At 39.0% G+C, this 18,664-nt stretch overlaps 2 protein-coding genes across 2 annotated transcripts; both read right to left on the reverse strand.

The window, feature by feature from the left end:
* Positions 1-3,281: 3,281 nt before the first annotated feature.
* Positions 3,282-4,121, reverse strand: LOC116568147 (olfactory receptor-like protein OLF4). Its single transcript, XM_032303675.1, has 2 exons — positions 3,767-4,121; positions 3,282-3,481 (listed from the first exon to the last, which is right to left on the reverse strand). The coding sequence occupies exons 1-2, from the start codon at positions 4,119-4,121 to the stop codon at positions 3,282-3,284; spliced, it is 555 nt and encodes a 184-aa protein (XP_032159566.1).
* A 6,251-nt stretch (positions 4,122-10,372) lies between these two features.
* LOC116568150 (olfactory receptor-like protein OLF4) lies at positions 10,373-18,372 on the reverse strand. Its single transcript, XM_032303686.1, has 3 exons — positions 17,470-18,372; positions 13,788-13,862; positions 10,373-10,570 (listed from the first exon to the last, which is right to left on the reverse strand). Exons 1-3 carry the CDS (start codon positions 18,370-18,372, stop codon positions 10,373-10,375), a joined length of 1,176 nt encoding a protein of 391 aa, XP_032159577.1.
* Positions 18,373-18,664: the final 292 nt, after the last annotated feature.

The following is an 18,664-nucleotide window of genomic DNA, read 5'->3' on the forward strand; positions in this document are numbered from 1 at the left end:
TTATTTGACAGACAGAGAGAGATCACAAGTAGGCAGAGAGAGAGGAAGGGAAGCAGGCTCCCTGCCTAGCAGAGAGCCCAATGTCGGACTCGATCCCAGGACCCTGGGATCATGACCTAAAGGCAGAGGCTTTAACCCACTGAGCTACCCAGGCACCCCTCTGCCTCCTGAATTTTGATGCTTGTTCCCTTTGCCATATTAGGGAAATTCTCTATAATAATTCCCTTCAATATACCTTCTGCTCCCCTCTCTGTTTCTTCTTCTTCTGGAGTCCCAATTATTCTAATGTTTCATCTTATGGTATCACTTATCTTATGAATTCTCCCCTTGTGGTCCAGTGGTTGTTTGTCTCTCTTTTGCTCAGCTTCTTTATTCTCTGTCATTTGGTCTTCTATATCACTAATTCTCTCTTCTGCCTCATTGATCCTAGCAACAAGAGCCTCCATTTTTTATTGCATCTCATTAATAGCTTTTTTGATTGCAACATGGTTGGATTTTAGTTCTTTTATTTCTCCAGACAGGGTTTCTCTAATATCTTCCAAGCCTTTTTCGAGCCCAGCTAGCACCTTGAGAATCATCATTCTGAGATCTAGATCTGACATATTACCAATGTCCATATTGATTAGGTCTCTAGCCTTCAGTATTGCCTCTTGTACATTTTTTGTGGTGAGTTTTTCTGCCTTGTCATTTTATCCAGATAAGAATATATGAAAGAGCAAAGACAATTCTGAAAGGGTGGGAAAGACCCCACCCTTTGCTTTAAACAAACAAATCAGAGGAGACCCAAAATCATGGAGGGATGAAAGGGGCTAAAAAGAAGTCTAGAAAAGAAAAAACATATTAAAAGAGAAAAAAATAAAGAAAAAATATATATATTAGATTGATGAATAGAACAAATTCACCCACTTAATATTGGGAATATTTTGGTCTCTTAGAAGAAACTACCTCCCAAAATTTTAAAGAATAAAAAAATATATATAAGGGTAAACACAATAAAGGGATGGAATATGATTATAAAGATGAAAAATATTTTTTTTTAATTTCTAAAAAAGGAATTGATACATTGGTTGGGAGAATAAAGAAAAAGAAAGTGGAGAGAATTTGCTCAGGCTGGAGACTAGAACAAAGCCCTATGCTAGATTTAGTTTATATTTTTATCTATTAGAAGAAGTTGTATCCCAAATTTTTTTAGAAAAAAAAAAAACTATGTGTATACAAAAATATAAGTCAAGCAGAGAGAGTCAATTATCACATAGTTTCACTTATTTGTGGAGCATAACAAATAACATGGAGGACAAGGGGAGATGGAGAGGAGAAGGCAGTTGAGGGAAATTGGAAGGGGAGGTGAACCATGAGAGACTAGGAACTCTGAAAAACAATCTGAGGGTTTTGAAGGGGCAGGGGGTAGGAGGTTGGGGGAACCAGGTGGTGGGTATTAGGGAGAGCACGGATTGCATGTAGCACTGTGCGTGGTGCAAAAACAATGAATACTGTTGCGCTGAAAAGAAATTTAAAAATTTTAAAAAGAAGTTAGATACGATGAAGGATAAAATGTGACTATAATAATAAAGGTTCAAAAAAGATTTTATTTGAAAGGTATTATTAAGATAAACTAGTTTAAAAATTTTAAAAGAGAAAAGGGTAAAAGTTTATAAAAATTAGCATAGGAAAAAATAAAATTAAAAAATTAATTACCTTTGCAAGACTAAGGAATCACGGGAAAAAAGCCATGAATTCCAGGCTTTGTTTTCTCCTCCTCTGGAAACCCACTGTTCTCCCTGGTAAGTGAACTTAGGAGGGGCCTGTTGTAATGATTCTTTTTTTTTTTTTTTCAGCATAACAGTACTCATTATTTTTTCACCACACCTAGTGCTCCATGCAATCCCTGCCCTCTATAATACCCACCACCTGGTACCCCAACCTCCCACCACCACCACTTCAAACCCCTCAGATTGTTTTTCAGATTCTTAAGTGTCTTTACCCCAGGTGGAATTGCACCGCCCTTACCAGGGGCCAGGCTAAGTAATCAGCTCAGGTTCCCTTTCTGGAGCTTTTGTTCCCTGAACACTTTCTATAGAGTTCTGGAGGACAGGAATGAAAATGGTGGCCTCCCAATACCTGGGCTGGAGGAGCCGAGAGCTCGGGGCCCCACTCTTCAGTGTGCCCTCAGAGAAGAGTGTTCAATCACTCCCATTTCCCTGGCCTCCATCTGTACTCTGAGATCACCCAACCTGTGACCAAGCATCTCTGTCTCTGGCACACAGCCCCACCTTGAGTCTCTGAACACTGCAGATTCCGGAGCTCTTCTAGGGGAGTCTCCCTGGGTCTTGTGGGGTCCCAGCTCACAGAGCAGTGACCTATGCCATGGATCATGATAACGTAACCCCAAGTTGAGAGATCACTCCTTGGCTCTGTCTCTGTAGCTGGCTTCCCTGCTCTAATAACTGCAATCTCTGGGACATTCAGACACCCCTGATGCTTCTGTGACCCCAAGGGATCTGAGACCATGCTGTCCCCATGTGGGCTTCACTCTGGTTTAGCCTCTGGAGTGATGTCCCTCAGTGGAGCAGACTTTTAAATGTTCTGATTTTGTTCTCCATTGCTCCGCTGCTTGCCAGAAGCTGGCCCCTCTCCCCACAGTCTATATTCCCGTCACTTTGGATTCACTTCTCCACCGGTCCTACCTTTCAGAAAGTGGTCGAATTTCTGTTTCTAGAATTGCTGTTCTTCTTCTCTTTGATCTCCTGTTGGATTTGTAGGTGTTCAGAATGGTTTGATAAGCTATCTAGCTGATCTCTTGCTATCGGATGTTGTCTCAGCCTGCTATTTCTCTGCCATCTTAACTCCACCCTGTGATCTCAGATTGTTACAAAAATAGCTGTGGTGCCTAAGACCAGCTTTCCCATAGAAGTACTATTCAGTCAATCAAAAGAAAAAATAATCACTATGCTATATTTTATTTGAGAAGAAATTATTCCTAACACATTTGTGTAGTCTTTTGAATAAGTGACAATGTCCAATTCTTTATATCCAAGCTAAGAAATGTATTTGATACATAGGAAAATGACAAAGGGAAAATTTCTTGAGTATCAGACATATCACAAAGCTTAACAAAATAAGTTACATATATTGTATGAGACATCAAAATCAAAAACAAACAAATTCTAGGAAATAAATTAAGGAAACAAGCTCTACTTCCACCCTTGATATAAAAAGTCACAACTTCTGACTCAAAGGTTTTGGACACTGCAATCAAGGCATTTCTTCAGCCCCAGGATTATTTACCCTTTTAGAGCTGCAATCCCAAAGAATCTCATCAGAGCCTTCTTTATGTCTTTGTTCCTCAGGCTGTAGATGAAGGGGTTCAGCATAGGTGTGACCACAGTGTACATCACTGAGGCTACTGCACCTGAGTGGGAGCTTTGGGTAGCAGCAGAACTAAAGTACAATCCTAGGCTTGTACAGTAAAATAAGGAGACAACTGAGAGGTGAGATGCACAAGTGGAAAATGTTTTATACTTGCCCTGAGCTGATGAGATCCCACATATGGAGGAAACTATCTTACCATAAGAGTAAAGGATCCCAGTGAGGGGAGCACCACCAAGCAACATAGCTGAAAAATACATCACCATATTATTAAGAAAGGTGTCAGAACACGCAAGTTGGATCATCTGATTGAGTTCACAGAAAAAGTGCGGGATTTCCACCTTTGTACAGAAGGACAGCCGCAATAGCATTAAGGTTTCTAACAAGGAATGCAGGAAACTTGTGCCCCAAGTCACTAGAACCAGCATTCCACAGAGCCAGGGGTTCATGATGACCATGTACTGGAGGGGGTGACAGATGGCCACAAAGCGGTCATAAGCCATTACAGTCAGGAGAAAGACATCTAATCCTGAAAAGAGTAGGAAAAAATACATCTGGATGAGGCAGCCTTCATATGTGATCACTTTGTTCTGTGTCTGGATGTTTATCAGCATCTTGGGGACAGTGGTGGAGGTGAAACAGATGTCTGCAAAGGACAGGTTGGCCAAGAAGAAGTACATGGGAGTGTGGAGGTGGGAGTCAGAGCTGACAGCGAGGATGAGGAGCAGATTTCCAAACACAGTGATCAGGTACATGGAGAGAAAAAGCCCGAATATGAGGGGCTGCAGTTCTGGGTCCTCTGATAATCCCAGAAGAAGAAATTTTGACATTCCTGTATTGTTTCCTGGGTCCATTGGTGGAGGTGACTACCACTATAGGGGAAATAACAAAATTAATTTTCACAGAAATGAGCATTGCTTACATTGTGGAAAAGCTACAGTTTATGTTTTCCCATCATGAAATTAATTTCAATATTTTGTGAATGGATCTGGGCCCCTTGAGAGGATCCCTAGTTCCTCTCTGATTAGGAATTTCCATCCAAACATAAGATTTCCTCTGTTCCCCAACAGGTCAGTTATTATATAGTTTTAATAAGAAATTATCTCATACATTTTAGGAAATCTAGAGTGTTGACGATGCTTCAGAAATTCTTAGGCATTAAGTAGACTGTGCTGAAAAGCAATAATCCCTATAATTCAAGGATGGTGATAGGATGGAAGCAAGTGTAAGACTAAATAATCGTGAGATAAGGACAGACGCTATGAAAAAAAAAAAAAAAAGAAGCAGGTTAAAGGAGACAGTGAATGGGGTGTTATGGTGGGTGTTCAGGTAAGACTGGCTAAGAAGGTAATTTTGAATAGTCACTTCAAAGAAGAGAAAGTGGAATACAGAAGGTCTTCCTGGCAGAGGGAGCAGTCATCTCAAAGGCACTGAGGATCTGCTTCTGTCAGAAAATCAAGGCTCAGGAGGAAGCCAGCGTATTGAGTGGGTCGGTCATAAATGAGAGTGATGAGAGGTGGTGGCAGTGAATTTTGTAGAATTTTGTAGAACCATGTAGCCTCATAGCTGCTTAAAGTTCAAGACACAGGGACTTCCTCATCCACAGTATGTACCTCTTGCACTTTATGAATCCAGTTACAATAGTAACTACAATAGTGTCCTGAAAATCCTGCCTTCATATCATCTATTAATTGAGTTCAGCCTGTGTATTATATGGGTAACCTCGTAATAGCGGAGCCTGTGTATCCCTGCTCTGAGGAATGCTCTCATTCATCATGGTCCCCCTACACACACACTCATGCACACACACACAAACACACACACACATTGTCACATACACAGAACACAGCATATCATCCCCTCCTGATGTGTATTATTCTATGCCGTTTTCACCACACCCGCCACCTTCCCCAGCACACTGCTTAGGATATGAATGGATACATATCATACACAAAATGTATGTAAACTTTACCTCAAGGAACATAGAAATAGTACCCAGAAATTCTTGTTTCTATACTCCCATGGTCAAATTATCTTGGGCCTCCATTTCGGAATGGACACCTTTTGACCTGTGTGTAAAGAACGTATAATAATTGTGTTCAATAAATGGAGAAAGAAAGAGAGAGGAAAGAGGGAGAAATATATGGAGGGAGAGAGACATGAGATGGACATAAAGAGCAAAATGGCCTAATGAGTTCAGTTGTCCTGAGAGTATGTAAGGCAGGAAAGCTTCCTTGGTGCTGGTGGCATCCAATCCTAGTTAGATCACAATTGTACCCAGCAAAATTAATAAAAGTGCAAAAATAAATTGCCCAAAAGACAAAGGTAATGACATCTTTATGGTGAAACACCTTACAGATTGAAAATCAAGAGAGAAAAATGAGTGAAGAGAATAAATCTACACTGCACAAAATTAGGAATTTTAATTACCAGACCACAAAAAGTAGAATTATTTTCTCCTGTGTGTTTTCCATATTTTTTAAATTTATTTATTTTTTCAGCTTAACAGTATTCATTGTTTTTGCACCACACCCAGTGCTCCATGCAATCCGTGCCCTCTATAATACCCACCACCTGGTTCCCACAACATCCCACCCTCCACCCCTTCAAAACCCTCAGACTGTTTTTCAGAGTTCATAGTCTCTCATGGTTCACCTCCCCTTCTAATTTCCCTCAACTGCCTTCTCCTCTCCATCTTCCCTTGTCCTCCATACTATTGTTATGCTCCACAAATAAGTGAAACCATATGATAATTGACTCTCTCTGCTTGACTTATTTCACTGAGCATAGTCTCTTTCAGTCCTGTCCATGTTGCTACAAAAGTTGGGTTCCGTCCTTTCTGATGGAGGCATAATACTCCATAGTGTATATGGACCACATCTTCCTTATCCATTTGTCCATTGAAGGGCATCTTGGTTCTTTCCACAGTTTGGTGACTGTGGCCATTGCTGCTATAAACAGTAGGGTACAAGTGGCCTTTCTTTTCACTCCATCTGTATTTTTGGGGTAAATACCCAGGAGTGCAATTGCAGGGTCATAGGGAAGCTCTATTTTTAATTTATGGAGGAATCTCCACACTGTTCTCCAAAGGGGCTGCACCAACATGCATTCCCACCAACAGTGTAAGAGGGTTCCCCTTTCTCCACATCCTCTCCAACACATGTTGTTTCCTGTCTTGCTAATTTTGGCCATTCTAACTGGTGTAAGGTGGCATCTCAATGTGGTTTTAATTTGAATTTCCCTGAGGGCTAGTGATGATGAACATTTTTTCATGTGTCTGATACCATTTGTATGTCTTCATACATTTTCCATATTTTTTTAACCCACTGGTTTTTATTTGGTCCAATAGAGAATGAAGTGAGCCCTTTATCACTTTTCTTATGTGACATTCTTCTATGTTTATTTGTCATTCTTAGCCTTTGGGTTTTAGTCACTTTCTTGACAAGTCCATTGAGCACCGCTACTCACAGTTCTGCTCCTTGTCCAACTTGCAAAGGCCTATACTCTATAGAACCCTAGACACCCTGTGCAAATCTATCCTCTTACTTGAAATCTGTTCATGTGACATACCTGAAGACATTATCTTATACTCACATTTATCTCACAGCACTCTTGCCTATCACTCTAAAATAACGACCAAAGAAGTAACAACTTCACCTGCACTGTCCATCTTTTTCTTTATGTAAGTGATTGTATATGCACTTATATCGCAACAAATTCAAGAAAATGAGACCTTATGAAATACAAAGAATGACAGAAGAGATAAAACCAGGTTAAAGAGAGCAGTTTTAGTAAGCACATTCAACAAATTCGAGGAGAGTTTAGAGAACTAACTTGAAACATGACCTAGAGGAGCAGTAATTCCACAAAATAAACATGGATGAATAAGAAAATTGCCTAAGACCGTAAATACAAGGATATAACACAAAGTTCTTAGAAATCCATGTCTATGTATCTTATATATGCAATTATAGAGTGAATTTGTTTATCTTTAGATACAGGATTCATTTTGGCAATCTTCAATATAATAAACGTGTTTTCCTGTAAAAACAAAAGAAAACCAAATTTCAGGCACAGAGAAGATGCTCTTTTAATTGTATTGGATGAATCAGGAATTAGGTCTCATTATATACGGACTTGAGAATAAAATAATTTTTTAAAGATTTTATTTATTTATTTATTTATTTGAGAGAGAGAGAGAGAGAAACAGGGAGAGAGAGCACAGCAGGGAGAGTGGAAGAAAGAGAAGCAGGCTCCCTGCTGTGCAGGAAGTCTAATGTGGAACTCCATCCCGGGACCCCAAGATCATGACCTGAGCTGAAGGCAGTTGCTTAACCAGCTGAGCCAGCCAAGCACCCTGAGAATAAAAGAATATAAAAATGTATTTTAGTGTGGGAAGAAACAGTATCTAAAGTTTTAGTTTTATCTCATATAAAGATATGTGGGACAAGTGTGCTTATGGAAGGTGAAGGTGGCTCTTGGTCAAATGTAAAAGAGAAAGCCTTCCAAGTGATGGCATTTCTATTTTAGAAATAGACCAAATAGTTAAAGCCCAGAGGATGTCTCTGCATACAGAGACATAAACAGTAATTGGAAATATGTATAAAAGATGATTTGTGAGCAATAAATATGCAGAAGTACATTGACTTTCCATTTTGGAAACAGGAATTCACTAGTGAAGAATATTAAGGTGACAAGTTCTTTCAGAAAAAAACACTAGAAAAAGCAGTGGAGGGGACACATTATGACCAAGTCACAGACTTAACCACACAAAACATACACTCTCACACATTCTACACAAATACATCTACATATACATTAAAAAGCAGAGAGATTCAATTATCATATGGTTTCACTTATTTGTGGAGCATAACAAATAGCATGGAGGACAAGGGGAGTTAGAGAGGAGAAGGGAGTTGGGGGAGATTGGAAGGAGAGGTGAGCCATGAGAGACTGTGGACTCTGAAAAACAATCTGAGGGTTTTGAAGGGGCGGGGGGTGGGAGGTTGGGGTACCAGGTGGTGGGTATTATAGAGGGCACGGATTGCATGGAGCACTGGGTCTGGTGCAAAAATAGTGAATACTGTTATGCTGAAAATTAAAAATAAATAAAAAAAAAAGCAAAATGGCAAATAGCAAAATTGGTGGAATAAACAACAATTCTTTTTTGAAAGTGCACACACACACACATACACACAACAACAACAACAACAACCAAAAAAAATCAAACCCAAAAAAACCTAGGAATAAAACTACTCTGATCCCACTATACAAACACCATAGACAATTTTCAATTGAAAACGTGAGTGACTAGCTAAACCAGACCATGTTCGGGCTCAAAGGTAATGAGGTAATTGTAAAGGAAGCTGATTGACAAACCGTTTTTCATATAATACAAGTAAAAAAATTTCATTTGAACGCTTGTGAGAGGAGGTACTGTGATATGTATGTTTCATGTACTGCTCTTGCATATATATGCCTGGGAGAATTCTTTTGTCTGGATTTACTCCTCAGTATGGAAATGTAATCTAATACACCCTGACTTAAACTTGAAAAGACATGTTCTTACTTCACTATATATCCCTCCACAGCTAATACTTGACTTTTTGGCTCCGGTTAATTGAAAAGATCCTTGGTCCCATATTCTAATTTTATGCTTCCCATGTCCCATTTAATTGGTTTTCCATTATTATGATTTAGTGGTTAGCACAGAACCTTGCATTTATGAGTACTATTCACTTCTCTATTTAACATCATAAATACACAAATGAATCAATCATAAATTTCTTAATCAAGCCAGCAAACAACCACAGCAAACTCTCAGCTCTGGGCTGGGCGGTACTGGACTAGCCTTCAGGTGACCTCAGCTAAAACATCTACTCACTAGACCTTCTTCTGCAGTCCCTACTGGGCAGTAAAATTCATCTAGATGGGGTCTTTAAGAGGAAGGTCTCTACATGGAAATTAAAATACCTGTCTGGTTGGAAGATGATGGAGAATGAAGCTCTGTCCCCAGACAAGACAGCAGGAATGGGTCAAACTCCAGTACCCCATCCACACTTAGGACTGCACAAGAAATGCCCAGTTCTTGTCAATTCTAATGTTCTCCGCCCTGTGGGACTGCAGCTGAGAAAGTATTTATAGCTGCTTTTGTCTGCTCATTAGGCATATTTCCCTCTTGTTCCTCCATCTTGTAGGCCCATGATTTCCCTGTGGGACACTAGTGTGGACAGAAAGGAAAGTTTTCCTGTTGAATTTCTGTTACAAGTTACTACTACAACTGTTACCAGTGATAAGTCAGAAGTCAGTTTTCCTTACATCTTTTCTATACCTTCTTCTTCCTTTCAGAGATCTAAACTCCCAGCACCAGTCTTGAGTGAACATTTTCTCCTGTTTAAGACTGAGAATTGGTACTGGCTAGGTCCCTTTGTCCTTCAAAACATTGACTTGTGATGAATGATAACCCTGATTCTTTAGAAAGTTACTTTAGCTTTTTTCAACAGAGATGCAAAATTTGTTCTTTTTTTGAGATTTTATTCATTTATTTGACAGCAAGAGACACAGAAAAAGAGAAAACATAAATTGGGGGGTGGGGGTGAGAGAGGAAGAAGCAAGCTCTCAGCTGAGCAGGGAGCAAGATGCAGCACTGGATCCCAGAACCCTGGGATCGTGTTTGAGCCAAAGGCAAATGCTTAAAACCTTAGCCACCCAGGAGCCCCAAAGTTTGTTCTTTTAATATAAAACCTTGGACACTACATTCCTGGAATTCATGACAATTTTGCCAAAACAATGAAGAATTTTACAATTTTATCACAAATTCAGATCTATGACTTGAAATATCACAATAAAATATTTGTTAAATATGAGATATATTTAGTTTTTCTGCACTATGATTAAAGTTTAGCACCTTATAGGAATTGCCTGATTTAATTTTTCTAGAAGTTAATTCTGTAAGGAAGCACTAGTGTGAACTCTATTACCCATAGGGACAGGAGGCTTGAAGAATTTAGTGATTTCTCGAAATTATCATTGCAGAGAGGAAAGGTGTTGATTGCATTTTCTCAGGATGCTCCCAGTTTTCAAACTCTGTGCCAGTGGTCCCAACCAGAGGTGGTTCTTGTCCCCTGGGCATAGCTGCCAATGTCTGAGGGATGCTGCTAAACACTTCCAATGAGCAGAATAATCCCCAACACAAATAATGAACCTGTTTAAAGGTCAAATGAAAATGTGAGAAAATATACTTCAGACCAGCATTTTGCCAACTTCAAATTGCATAGGATTCACCTAGGATTCTAGCTTAAATGCAGATTCCACTTTAGCAAGTGCTGGTAGGCCCAGTTCAGCATTTCTCACAAACTCCTGAGTGATGTTGATGTTGCACGTCATGGTCTGTAGAACACTCTCTGAGTAGCAAGGCTGTTGTTTTGTGATAGAGTAAAGTATGGGTGTTTTTAGGTCTTCTTCCCATGGACACAAAAAGATCATGTTTGCATAATATTTTGAATGACAAGTGTATACAGTCAATCTAGGGGCTGTGAGAAATTCTGTGTTTGTTTCTTTTAGGTAAGGACCCTTGAGGGGCACAAAAAATACTTTTGGAAGACTTTCTAGGAGGCAGAATAAAAGCCTCTATAAGTTGTCCACATTATAATACCTAGAAACTCTGAATATGCCATTTCTTATAGGAAGGGGGAAAGTAAGGAAGCAAATAGAATAAGGCTGCTAATTACTGACATTAAACTAAGATTGGCCAAGGTTACGCAGGTGGAACTAAAGTGACCACCATGGTCCTCCAAATATGGGAGAGGAAAGCAGAACTGTTGGGTCAGAGAGAGATCTGAAGATGCCATATCTCTGGCTTTGAAGATGGAGAGAGGGCATTGAGCCAAAGAATGCTTGTTGCCACTAGAAACAGCAATAGGGAAGAAAAGATTTTCTCCTGGAGCATGTAGAAAGAACCATATGCTACAGGCATTTTGATTTTAGCTCACTGAGACTTATTTCAGGTTTCTCACCTCCAAAACAGTAAGAGCATAAATTTGTTTCTTTGAAGCCTCACATGTGGTCATTTGTTACAGTAGAAAAAGGAATGTAATATGGACATCAATCCAATAAGATTGTTTTAGAGAAAAGTGAATTTTGGCTTCTCAATTCATTTCTCTACTCTTGGGTGAGGGCATTTGTGTTAAAATGCCACCTTAACTGGAAGAAAAACAAAGAGTCAATTTGGAGCTTCCTCTCCATTGCTGAAGTGGAAAGGGAAATGTGACTTCCCCATTGCTAAAATGTAAATGTGACTGACTTATTTATTTACTTACTTACTTAGGATAGAGAGAGTGTGCTCATGGGTGAGCCATGGGAAGGGGAGAGGGAGAGGGAAAGAGAATCCTTTATTTTTGTTTGTTTGTTTTTTAATTTTATTTATTTGACAGAGAGAGAGATCACAAGTAGGCAGAGAGGCAGACAGAGCTTTGGGGGGCAGGGGGAAGCAGGCTTCCTGCTGAGTAGAGAGCTCAATGCCTGGCTTGATCCCAGGACCCTGCGATCATGACCTGAGCTGAAGGCAAAGGCTTAACCCACTGAGCCACCCAGGTACCCCGGGAAAGAGAATCCTTAAGTAGACTCCCCACTGAGCATGGAGCTAACATGGTGCTTTAATCCATGGCCTGAGTTCATGCTGGGCGCCACAATCAACACACAAACTGACTAAGCCACCCACGTGCCCTTTTTATTTATTTTTAAAGTAATCTCTATGTCCAACAAAGGGCTTTAACTCATGACCCAAAGATCAAGAGTTGCATGCTCTGGCTGCCTGGCTGGCTTTGTTGGTGTAGTGCATGATTCTTGATCTCAGGATTGTGAGTTTGAGCCCCATGTTGTTGTAGAGTTCACTTAAAAATAAATCTTTAAAAAAAATAGAAAAAAAAAATAAAATAATAGAGAGAGAGAGAGAAAGTTGCTTCACCCACTTACTGAGCCAGCCAGGTGCCCTGTGACCATATTATGTATGTATGTATGTATGTATGTATGTATGTATGTATGTTAGTCATCATACAGTACATCATTAGCTTTAGATTTTAAATATATTCTTTTTTAAAATATAAATTCTGAATTTGTGCCCTCTGTATTTTGAGATTAAAAAAAGAATTCATAACTAAAATTAAGTTGTTCCATTTTCCTTTGTCTTTGAGTCTAAATACATATATTCTTTTAATTTCATGTTATTTCAAACATTTGGTCTTTTATTTCTATCCTCTCCAAATTTCTTTCAGATTTCCTTTCAACATTAGAGATGGGATTATTGAGTCTGTGTTGTACATAGGGAGTAGGGAAGGGAATAATGAAACAAGATGGGTGGGCTCAGGAGGGAGAAAAACCATAAGAGACTCTTAATCTCACAAAAGAAACTGAGGGTTGCTGTGGGGAGAGGGGTTGTGGAGTGGGCAGTTGGGTTGTAGATATTGGGGAGGGTATGTGATATGATGAGTATTGTGAATTGTATAAGCCTGACAATTCACAGACCTGTACCCCTGGGGCAAATAATGCATTATAGGCTAACAAAAATGATTAATAAAAAAAAAGAAGGTATCTGTAGGAAGTAACGCACACATACATATATGTGCATATGCTCTTACCTATGAAACACTTCTTAGACTCACCAACAATTTCTAAATACTGTATTTATTCCTGACAACATCCACCTGCATTGGAGATAAGGAAACAGAAGTTTCAGATTTATTACTTTTTTTTTTACAATTATATAACAAATCTTTAAAAGTTTTGTGAATTTTTTTTTTTAATCAACATTCCCTCCTTGGGAACTGGGTTTTATTCAGAATATATCAGGGTTGTCTTCATTCCCCTTTCACTTCTCAAGAAATATGTGGGCCCCAAAAACAAAGTGCTTCTAGAAGGCTGGAGACCCTATTTAGGATTCATAAATTTCCCCTGGATTCCCCTCTCCCTGTCTTTTTTTTTTTTTTTAATTTTCAGCATAACAGTATTCATTATTTTTGTACCACACCCAGTGCTCCATGCAATCCATGCCCTCTATAATACCCACCACCTGGTACCCTGACCTCCCACCCCACGCCCCTTCAAAACCCTCAGATTGTTTTTCAGAGTCCATAGTCTCTCATGGTTCACCTCCCCTTCCAATTTACCCCAACTCCCTTCTCCTCTCTAACTCCCCATGTCCTCCATGCTATTTGTTATGCTCCACAAATAAGTGAATTTTTTTGAATTATATATAAATGGACTCAGGCAGTATGTACTCTTAATTTTTATTAACATATCATGTATTATTTGTTTCAGGGGCACATGTCTGTGAATCATCAATCTTACACAATTCATAGCACTCACCATAACACATACCCTTCCCAATGTCCATCACTCAGCCACCCTATCCCTCCCCACCCCACCACTCCAGCAACATTCAGTTTATTTCCTGAGATTAAGAGTCTCTTATTGTTTGTCTCCCTCCCCAGTTCCATCTTGTTTCATCTTTCCCTCCCTTCCTCCCATGACCCCTCCTCTGCCTCTCAAATTCTTCATATCAGAGAAATCCTATGATAACTGTCTTTCCTGATTGACTTATTGGCTTGGCATAATACCCTGTACTTCCATCCATGTCATTGCAAATGGCAAGATTTCTTTTTTTTTTTTTTTTTTTTTTGATTACTGCTAAGTATTCCATTGTATATATATACCACGTCTTCTTTATCCATTCATCTGTTGATGGACATTTAGGTTCTTTTCATAGTTTGCCTATTGTGTACATTGCTGCTATAAACATTCAGGTGCACATACCCCTTCAGATCCTACATTTGTATTTTTAGGGGAAATACCCAGCAGTGCAGTTGCTGGTTCATAGGGTAGCTCTATTTTCAACTTTTTGAGGAAACTCCATGTTGTTTTCCAGAATGGATGCACCAGCTTGAATTCCCATCAACAATGTAGGGGGGTTCCCCTTTTTCTACATCCTTGAAAACACCTGTCATTTCCTGAATGGTTAATTTTAGCCATTCTGACTGGTTTAAGGTGGTATCACACTGTTGTTTTCATCTGTATTTCCCGGATGTCATGTACTCTTACTTTTTGTATGATTACTTTAATTCAGAATAGTTTGCACTTTATATGTGTTTAGTTTCTTGTATATCATTGTAATTCAATTAATTGTTTAAAAGAAAAAATCTGTTATAACTAATCAATTAATTCAGCAAGATATAAAGTCAATATACAAAAATTGCAACTCTATATACTAAATTGCAACTCTGTACACTAAAATGAAAATATCACAAAGGAAAAATTTTTATAAATCTCATTTACAATTATGTTAACAAAAATAAAATATATGAGTACATTTGAACAAGGACAAGAAACATCTGTACAATGGAAACTATAAGACATTGCTGAAAGAAACTGAAGACACAAAGGAAAGGAAAGATATTCCATGTTCATTATTTTGAAGAATTAATACTCTTACAACATCCCTACTGCTCAAAGCAATCTGTGGGTTCAGTGTAATCCCTGTCAAAATTCCAGTGGCATATTTTACAGAAATAGAGCAAACACTCCTTCAATTTTTATGGAATCACAAAGACCCCAAATAACGAAAGCAACCATGAGAAAGAACAACAAACCTGGAGCCATCATCCTCCCAGATTTCAAACTATATTACAAATCTCTGGTAACCCAAGCAGCATGAAATGCCCAAAGGTCAATGGAATGGAATAGATAGCCCAGAAATAAACCCGGATAAGTGGTTAACAGGTTTATGACAAAGGAGTCAAGAATCTATAAGAAGGAAGGAACAGTCTTTCAATAAATGGTGTTGGGTAAACTAGACAGCCACGTGCAAAATAAATAAATAAATAAATAAATAAATAATGCAACTGCACCACTATTTTATACCAAAGGCAAAAATTAACTCAAAATGGATTAAAGAATTCAATGTAGATTTGAAGCCTTAAAAATCCTAAAAGGAAACATAAAGGTCTTGGCAATGATTTTTAGGATTTGACACCAAAAGCAAGGGAAAAAAGCAAAATCAAAAAGATCTACCTCAAAGTAAGTACTTCTGCACAACAGATGAAACCATGAAAATGAAAAGGCAACCTCCTAGATAGCAGAGAATATTTGCAAATCATGTATCTAAGGGGTAAATATTCCAAATGTATGAAGAAGTCATATGACTTAATAGCAACAAACAAACAATCTGATTAAACAATGGGCAGATGATCTGAAGAGATATTTTTCAATGAAGACATACAGATGGCCAGCAGGGGAGGAGGTCAAGATGGTGGAGGATTAGGGGATCCTACTTCAACCAGTCCCCTGAATTGAGCTGGATATCTACCAGACCACTCTGAACACCCATGAAATCAGCCTGAGACATAAGAAGATATATCATGATCTATTCCAAAAGAATATCTCTGGCAGCTGGTTTCAAGGTATGAGGTTCCTGCTGAGCAGGGAGCCCAATGCAAGGCTTGAACCCAGAACCCCGGGATCATGACCTGAGCTGAAGGCATACACTTAACTGACTGATTCACCCAGGTGCCCCAGGAATCACATTTGTGTGTAGCACATGAAAATTTCAACCAGAATCCAGAAATAATATAATAAAAACCCAAACATGCCACTGGTCTTTCATCTTAATGAACACACTTTACAAATGGCTTTGATATACCGTAATTCAGTGAATACATGAAGTTCCTGAGAAAGAACTATTTTTCACAGCAATTAATGGATGCTTTAGTATTTGCTTTATCATCCTTAAAGCCAAGTTTGATTCTAAGGCCTCTTTTTATGCATATTTGTCTTGTGGGAAGATTGTACCTGGAGACATGTATTTTATTATCATTTTTTTGCAAGTCACTATGGTAGGCATGGTGGACACAAGCTGTGTAACAATAGGATCCTAATGTGTAGAAAAATCCCATGATCTGCTATAACCACCATTATGGTGAAGTTTGCATTCTTAGGAAGAGCAATTAAGGTAGTGATATACAAAGGAATAAAATCCACAGAAGTGAAGCATAGTAAAGAGAGTCAATTATCATATAGTTTTTCTTGTTCATGGAGCATAAGGAATAACATGGAGGACAGGGAGAAATGGAGAGGAGAAGGCAGTTGGGGGAAAATGGAGGGGGAGATGAACAATGAGAGACTATGAACTCTGAAAAGCAATCTGAGGGTTTTAGAGGGGTGGGGAGTGAGAGGTTGGATGAGCCTAGTGGTGAGTATTATGGAGGGCACATATTGCATGGAGCACTGTGTGTTGTGCATAAAGAATGAATTCTGGAGCACTGAAAAGATATTAAGAAAAAAAAATGAAGTATAGTGGTCTCAGAATTTTCTCTGTTATAAACTTGCAATAGCTGTGGTGTCCCAGAAAAGAAAAAATAGTCACTATGATGTTTTATTTGAGAAGGAATTTTTTTTATTTTTTTCTGTATTCCAAAATTCATTGTTTATGCATCACACCCAGTGCTACATGCAAAAGAAATTATTCTTTTTTTTTTCTATTTTCTTTTCTTTTTTTTTTAATTAATTTTTTATTTTTTATAAACATATATATTTATCCCCAGGGGTACAGGTCTGTGAATCACCAGGTTTACACACTTCACAGCACTCACCAAAGCACATACCCTCCCCAATGTCCATAATCCCACCCCCTTCTCCCAAACCCCCTCCCCCCAGCAACCCTCAGTTTGTTTTGTGAGATTAAAAGTCACTTATGGTTTGCAAAAGAAATTATTCTTAACACATATATGCAATCCCTTGAGTAAGACAGAATGTCCAAATATTTCATATCCAAGGTTAGGAATGACATTGAGAAAGTAGGAAAATGAAAAAGGGAAAATCTCTTGGATATCAGAGTTATCACAGATCTTAATAGAGTGAGTTACATAAATTATGCAGAGATGTAAAAAAAAAGTAGATATGACAGGAAAAAAAATAGAAGATGTATGTTTCACTTTCACAATCTGATCAAGGGATCTCATCATTTTGCACAGGCTTTGGGCCCTGCAATCACGGGCGCTTCTTCAGCTCCAGGAAAGTTGTCCATTTTAGAACCGCCATCCCAGAGAATCTCATCAGAGAACACTTTATGTCCTTGTTCCTCAGGCTGTAGATAAATGGATTCAGCATGGGTGTGACCACTGTGTACATCACTGAGGCTACTGCACTAGAATGGGAGCTCTGGGTAGCTGCAGATGTAAAGTACACTCCTAAGCATGTAAAATAAAATAAGGAGACAACTGAGAGGTGAGATGCACAGGTGGAAAATGCTTTATACTTTCCCTTAGCTGATGATATTTCAGATATAGAGGAAACTATCTTAGAGTAAGAGTAAAGGATCCCAATGAAGGAACCAACAGCCAAAAACAAAGCTGCAATGTATATCACCATGTTATTGAGAAATGTGTCAGAACATGCAAGTTGGATCATCTGATTGAGTTCACAGAAAAAGTGTGGGATTTCCACCTCTGTGCAGAAGGACAGCCGCAACACCATGGAAGTGTGTAGTAAGGAATGAAAGACACTCAGTATCCAGCATACCAGAACCAGAAGTCCACAAAGACAGGGCCTCATGATGACTGTGTAGTGCAGTGGGTGACAGATAGCCACAAAGCGGTCATAAGCCATCACAGTCAGGAGAAAGATATCTAATCCTGTAAAGAGCATGAAAAAATACATCTGTGTGATGCAGCCTGCATAGGTTATGACTTTGCTCTGAGTCTGGATGTTCCACAGCATCTTTGGGATGGTGGTGGTGGTAAAGCAGATGTCTGCAAAGGACAGGTTGGCAAGGAAGAAGTACATGGGGGTGTGGAGGTGGAAGTCAGAGTTGACAGCCAGGATGAGGAGCATGTTTCCAGTCACAGTGATCAGGTACATGGAGAGGAAAAGCCCAAATATGAGGGGCTGCAGTTCTGGTTTCTCTGAAAATCCCAGAAGCTGGAACTCTGAAATTCTTGTATTGTTTCCTGGGTCCATGTGTTGCAGTTGACTACCAGAACAGGAGAAAATAACAGAACTAATTTTCACACAAATAGTCCTTCCTCAGATTGTGGAAATGAAACAATTTATATTTGCAGTGAAGAAACTAATTGCAATATTTTGTGAATGGATTTGAGCCCCTTAAGAGCATCCCTAGTTCCTCTCTGATTAGGAATTTTCTTCATAACATCAGACATTCCCCCAAAAGTCAGGTATTTTACCATTTTAGGAAGAAAATATTTTATGCATTGGAGGACTATATAGCGCATTGACCATGCTTTGGAAACTC

This window comes from Mustela erminea, chromosome 1 (genome assembly GCF_009829155.1).
Source record: "Mustela erminea isolate mMusErm1 chromosome 1, mMusErm1.Pri, whole genome shotgun sequence".
Lineage (NCBI taxonomy): Eukaryota > Metazoa > Chordata > Mammalia > Carnivora > Mustelidae > Mustela > Mustela erminea.

Coding starts and splice junctions, on each gene's coding strand:
- LOC116568150 (XM_032303686.1), bottom strand. CDS start 18,372: ATGGACCCAGGAAACAATACAAGAATTTCAGAGTTCCAGCTTCTGGGA. Junction 13,863..17,469: donor AGGACATAAAGTGTTCTCTG/ATGAGATTCTCT, acceptor GAAAGATGAAAC/AAGATGGAACTGGGGAGGGA. Junction 10,571..13,787: donor AACTGAATGTTGCTGGAGTG/GTGGGGTGGGGA, acceptor ACCTTTAAACAG/GTTCATTATTTGTGTTGGGG.
- LOC116568147 (XM_032303675.1), bottom strand. CDS start 4,121: ATGTACCTGATCACTGTGTTTGGAAATCTGCTCCTCATCCTCGCTGTC. Junction 3,482..3,766: donor TCTAGTGACTTGGGGCACAA/GTTTCCTGCATT, acceptor CTCACCTCTCAG/TTGTCTCCTTATTTTACTGT.